This window comes from Vicia villosa, linkage group LG7 (genome assembly GCF_029867415.1).
Source record: "Vicia villosa cultivar HV-30 ecotype Madison, WI linkage group LG7, Vvil1.0, whole genome shotgun sequence".
NCBI lineage: Eukaryota > Viridiplantae > Streptophyta > Magnoliopsida > Fabales > Fabaceae > Vicia > Vicia villosa.
The window spans coordinates 135,128,358-135,135,116 of record NC_081186.1 but is presented as its reverse complement, the minus strand read 5'-3'; the positions used below and the strand labels follow the sequence as shown (position 1 = coordinate 135,135,116).

Here is a 6,759-nt window from a genome sequence, read left to right as displayed (position 1 = left end):
GTACCCCCTTTCTTTCATAGCCCTTGATTAACTCATAAGTGAAGAGAATATGATTCTGAATTTGTTGTCCCTTCACGAATGCAGCCTGATTATTTCCCATAATCGTTTCCAGAACTTTACTCATCCTATTTGCTAGCACCTTGGATATGATTTTGTATAGAGTACTGCAGCATGCAATATGCCTGTAGTCTTTGATTCCTTTCACCCCATTGTGTTTAGGTATCAGTGTTACAATAGAAAAATTAGCATCCTTGTGAATTCTATCATTGATAAAGAAGTCTTGTACAACTTTAATTACATCAGTTCTGATAATTGGCCATGCTCTTTTGAAAAAGTACGATCCAAAGCCGTCAACACCTGGTGATTTGTCATTATCAATCCCTTTGAGAGCCATAAATATTTCCTCCTCTGTATTGGGAACAATAAGGTTTTCTTTATGTGCAGTGTTCAGTTGTGCTCCCTCTCGCATCACACTCGTATCAATTCCTTCAAGCTCACTGGATATGTTGCCCATCAGATTTCTATAGAAAGACATCACTTCGTGCTCCAGGTCTTGTTGGTTGCTCACAGATTTCAGAATTTTACTCATACTCTTGAATTGTTGCCGCGCTTTTATGGATGCATAGAAATATTTGTTGTTTCCGTCACTAAGCCGTAACCACTCAATTTTTGCATGCTGCTTCAGCATGTTGAACTCCATTTCTTGCCATTTAATCAAATCTTCAGAACATTGCTTGACCTTTTCAATCCTATTGGAATTCATTCTGTCAGTTTTAAGCTCCTCTTGTGCAGTATGCAGTACATCTCTAGCTTCTTCAATTTTCTTGATCACATCTGTTAGAGGTTTGCTAAGTTTTCTCATAATAGGTTGGAGTCTCAGCAATTTTTTCTAGACCATAGCCATAGGTCTGCCATTCATGGGAATCCTCCAATTACTACTGACAGTCTCATAAAATCTGTCTAGATCAGCCGTGCTGTTAATGAATTTGAAGTTGTTGATTCTATGTTGTATTTGTTCGTGGTTCTGCAGCAAAAGCATGGAATGATCCGAGATGCTAGGATTCGTGTTCATTAAATCAGTGTTTAAATGTTGTTGCATCCAGTCACTATTTGCCAATACTCTATCTATTCGAGAATAGATTGTATTTTCTTTTTGTTTGTTTGACCATGTGAAATAATCTCCTTTACTTTCTACTTCATAGAGCTCAACATTACTCATCATGCTCGTCAAATCAATGTATTCTCTTTCAGTAACCTCATTTCCCCCTATTCTATCCTCAACTTTAATCACATTGTTAAAGTCGCCAATAATCATCCATGGACCCTGTTGCTGGGAGTTCAATTTCTCAATATCTTGCCATAACTTTTTCCTAAGGTGCAGATGGTTTTGGGCATAGACTGCAGTCATCCAATACAAGAAATGGCCATTAGCATCCATTACCTTGCAGTGAATCATTTGGTCAGTGTTGTCAATGCATTCTATATTAATTCTATTATCATCCCAACAAACCCATAGTCTCCCATTATCATGTTTCTCATAATTGTCCAAGTATTTGCCTTTAAGCTTCAGACTACTTCTAGTTGTATCCGCCTTACTCTTTTTTACTCTTGTTTCGATCAAAATCATAATTTCCGGGTTAAGTTTTAGGAGACGGGAGCTAATCTCCCTAATCTTACTCGCTTTATTCAGCCCCCGTATATTCCAAGAAATAATCATTGAACATCATCCAGAAACACTAAGGATGTACTAGTCCCTAATGTTCTAAATAAGTTCCCATGATTAACTTTAACAGGATTAAAAATAGGAGTTTTACCACTGCTGCTACCTTTGTAATTTCCCGTGCCTCTTTTCTTCACTTCAATCCAGGAGTCTAAGATTTGTTCCTCTATCTTCTTATTTGACGACTGAGTTTCTGCAGGGGGGCTTTCTTGCTGCCTTTGCGTGATGTCCTCTGAATTGAGTATTCTTTCAGTACCGATTGTTGCCGTCTCTACCTTTTCCTGCATGTTCTTCTCTTTTGGATCCCATTTCTTAATAGTACGTCTCTGTTGTTTCCCTTCACATGTGTGTCCGATTTTATGGCATTTTGCACAATACGGAGGTCTTCATTCGTATTCCACTGGTTGCTGCATTTTCTCTCCATTTTTGTCTCTGATTGTAATTTCATGGATTATCTCTTGCGTAATATCAATTTCAACCAGAATTCTAGCATAGGAGATTCGATATCTATTCGCTGTGCATTCATCCGTCATCAAGGGGGTTCCCAAAATGCTACCAATCTTCCCTAAGCTTGTTGCACCCCATAGGTGTAGTGGTAACTAAGGTAGTTGAATCCATATCGGTATTGTGCGTAACATATCCTTCTTCAAGTTGAAATTCGGTTTCCACTCCGTGAGCAACATTGGCATATTTCGTATTGTGTATGGGCCCTTCATTAATACAGCATCTCTATCTTGGTATGAATGGAATCTCAACACAAAATAGCCCTCATTGTTGTAGTACATATCAGGTAATTTTGCAATATTGGTATCCCTCGTAATTTTATTACAATATTGGTATCCCTCGTAATTTTATTTTTTTATTTTATGCTTTGCAAGGGTTTAACTCCGACAATGTCTTATATTTTTCGAGATGATTTACCCTACACAAAATTCTCTAACCACAACAACTATTTCTTGTAGCAGTTGTTCTTAATTAATTAACCAAATTAAACATATAGATAATTTAGATAAATTGGTTGATAAAAATTAATAAGCACTATTTATTAGCAGTTAATTATTCTTAATTAATTAAAAAATTAAATTAAAAATATAAATTTAAATAAGTTATTTTTTAGAAATCGGATATTACAAAACACATCTTAACAATTTAAGTGACACAATCACAAGAACTTTATAATATCCATTTTTATTTATTTATTTCATTTTATTTTCATAATTTTATATAAATTTAGATAAGTTTGTATGATAAAAATTGATGAAAATAAAATAAAGTAATTAAATAAAAGTGAATAATATAAATTTCTTGTGATTGTGTCACTTGAAATGGTAAGGTGTGGTTGGTAATATTTCTTTTGACCAAAGTTAATGAAATAAAGTAAATGTTTATTTTATTTCTCATTTTATTTAAAAATTTACTGCATTTTTTGTTAGTTAAATGCTTTATTATTCTATAATTTCATTGATTTTTATTCAAAAGGAATTAGATATAATAGTATTCTAAATATCCATCCGAATGACACAGTCTTTTTGAACATAATAGTAACTAACCTAAATCAATCTACTAAAGTGCTACTTAAAATATCAAAATCTATAATTTTTTAAAATAAATTATCTATCATTTTATCTAAGAAAGGAATTAAGATAAGCAAAATAATAAAATTTTCCTTACACATGATTTCAGATATCAAATTTCAGATATCACAATCTCAACAAATAAATGCTCCATTGCTTTTTAACTATATATATTCTAAACATGGTGAATGGTCTTAACATACTTAGAAATTGATAATGAACAAAGAGTTACCTAAAAAAATGAGAGGAAACATAATAACAATATTGGCAAAATTGTCATTGTTAGTAACAATGATAATGTCTACTATAATGGTAAAATCAGTTGCACTTGACTATGGTGATGCATTAACCAAAAGCATTTTATTTTTTGAATGCCAAAGGTCAGGATATTTGCCACCATCTCAACGTATGACATGGAGAAAAAACTCTGCACTCAAGGATGGATCTGATATTGGTGTAAGTAAATTATCAATGTTGTTACTTAGTTTTGTTTTATTTTTTTATTTATTTTGATTATCAACATGATTTTAGGTCTTTGACACTGTTTGTTTCCTAATAAAAGAAGTCGTTGATCGTGCAGACTGTTCAAAGTTTTATTTTATGAATAACAATGTTATGTTATATATATATATATATATATATATATATATATATATATATATATATATATATATATATATATATATATATATATATATATATATATATATATATTGTAGACTTTTTACTTTCAACTTATAAGAGGATAAAAAAATACTAATATCACAACAACTTAGTTGACAACTAAAAAAATGTAAAATTTTATCTTATAATAATTTTTTTGTAGAATTTATTTTTAAACTTTTTAAATTTGATTTTTAGCGGTCTCTTTTTTTCTTTGTTAAAAATTTAATTTGCAATGATTTGTTTTTCCAAAACAGGTGCGTATGGACGGTGGATACTATGATGCCGGTGACAATGTAAAGTTTCATTTTCCTATGGCATTTACAACAACCATGCTAGCTTGGAGTGTTATAGAATTTGGAGATCTCATGGGTCCAGATTTGCAACATGCATTGGACGCAATCCGGTGGGGAACTGATTATTTCCTAAAAGCAACAAAGGATCCAAATGTCGTTATAGCACAAATCGGAGATCCAAATAAAGATCACATTTGTTGGGAACGACCAGAAGACATGGACACTTCTAGAAAAACATATGTTGTCACTACTAGTAAGCCTGGCTCGGAGGTTTCGGCCGAGATTGCGGCAGCTCTTGCAGCATCATCCATTGCATTACGCAAAAATGATGGCAGATACTCTGAAGCTCTTCTTCTCAGGGCTAAACGGGTACCATGCATTTATATTTTTTATTTTTTTATAATGTCTTTTTCTAATACCTTCTTGTTGATTAATTAAATATCTATCAATGCTATTAGGTGTTTGACTTTGCAAATAATCATCGTGGAAGTTATAATGATTCCATAGGTGATGGAGCATGCCCTTTCTACTGTGATTTCAATGGTTACATGGTATGATTTTCATGATTTTATAATTCATCATTTGGAAAATTTTATTTAAATAAGCAAGTTTTTAAAATTTTATACCGAATTAACCAACCTTCTTCCATATTTTTAATATATCCATGTTTTTTAAAAAATGGATTAAAGAGGAGATAGAAATTGAATTAGCATGTCCTATATTTTTTTAAAAATTTTCCAACTATCTATGGTAAACAGTTTTCCAGATTTGCTTACGTATTTATCTGTAAACAGTTTTTTTAAAAATCTGCAAGTAATTCAGCAGGTAACATCCAATCAGTTGGTAAAATTAAAAAAAAATAATTGGCACCGTCTTTTTAATCTTTTTTAATTATTTACCTCAAACATGGGTATATTCGAATTTATGGGGGAAGGTTGGTTAGCTTGAAATTAAAATTAAAAAATTTGGTTTTATATGTAAATTTTTTCATCATTTGTATGTAGATAAATAATATAAAACTTATTGTTTGTAATTTAGGATGAGCTGGTTTGGGGTGCTGCATGGTTGTATATGGCTTCTAATGATCAATTTTATTGGAACTTTGTAAAATCAAATATACAATCCTTAGGATCCTTCAGTGAATTTGGATGGGATTCAAAGCATGCTGGCATTAATGTACTTATTTCTGAGGTTAGTGTCACTTCTCGTTATTAGTGTAACATTCCTCTACACAACTATTTTTATATTGTTTTGTATCATGTGATGTGATGCATGTAAGAATCAATTGTAATATGACATATATGTCATGACATTTCTCAAATCTCATTTTTTAATATAAATTTTTGTAGCGCGTGATGAACGATCCGTCAAACCAAAATTCTTTCATTTCAAATGCAAACAATCTTATGTGCTCATTGTTGCCTAATTCACCGACCAAAGCGGTTACATATTCTAAAGGTAAGAGATGACACTTTCACTCAACTCCTTATGATTTTTATATTAGAATAAATACTTACCTTTATAGCTATCTTATAAGTTTAAATTACATGAATTGATTTTTCCATGTTGGTTAGGTGGACTTCTATTCAAACCTGGATCAAGTAATATGCAGCATGTAACATCATATTCATTTTTATTAATTGTTTATGCACGTTACATGCAAGTTAACCAAAAAATAGTCAATTGTGGTAATTTTGTTGTCAAACCAGCTGATCTCGTTAATCTTGCAAAAACTCAGGTAATTATTTATCAAGTATTTAGAATATAACTCCATTTCTTTTTTTATTACTGGTAAACATGCTATTTAAATTCTCTATTTTTTAAGGTGGACTATGTACTTGGAAAGAATCCTTTAGGAATGTCATACATGGTAGGATATGGACAAAAATTTCCTCAAAAATTACACCATAGAGCTTCAACAATGCCATCAATAGATGTATATCCTGAACATATAGAGTGTCATGATGGAGACAAGTATTTTGAATTACAATCACCCGATATCAATCAACTAACTGGTGCAATTGTTGGAGGACCAGCAGAGGATGATTCTTTTCAAGATTCACGTTATAATGTTCCTCAATCAGAGCCAGCTACATATATCAATGCTCCTTTTGTTGGAGTTTTGGCTTACTTCAAACAACGTAATTCAAAATATTAGTTTATGAGGATTTTATTCATGATTTTCATTTGAATTCTTATGAATAGCTTCCCACCATAATGAATTTAGTTTTTTCCTATTTGTTTGTTTACTAGTTTCTTTGTTTTAGTACTTCAATAAATCCACAGACCTATGTATATAATATCTATGATAATATATAAAGGGAAAACATCATTATGGTTTACTTTCAATTCAATTTTACCCCTAAAAACTTCTTCTTTTTTTTGGGTAGGTAGATGTGGCAACAATACTTTAGCCACGGTCAAAACTTTGTTTAGCCACAATTTTAACCACTCTTAACCAACACTTTATTTTTAGTGATTCATAGTTAAAATATCAGATTATGTA

At 31.5% G+C, this 6,759-nt stretch overlaps 1 protein-coding gene across 1 annotated transcript; it reads left to right on the top strand.

Annotated features, from left to right (window-relative positions):
* Positions 1-3,527: 3,527 nt before the first annotated feature.
* Positions 3,528-6,490, top strand: LOC131618587 (endoglucanase 8-like). The gene is made up of 7 exons (XM_058889780.1): positions 3,528-3,750; positions 4,215-4,622; positions 4,712-4,804; positions 5,292-5,444; positions 5,603-5,711; positions 5,828-5,991; positions 6,079-6,490. The coding sequence occupies exons 1-7, from the start codon at positions 3,535-3,537 to the stop codon at positions 6,409-6,411; spliced, it is 1,476 nt and encodes a 491-aa protein (XP_058745763.1). The 5' UTR covers positions 3,528-3,534; the 3' UTR covers positions 6,412-6,490.
* Positions 6,491-6,759: the final 269 nt, after the last annotated feature.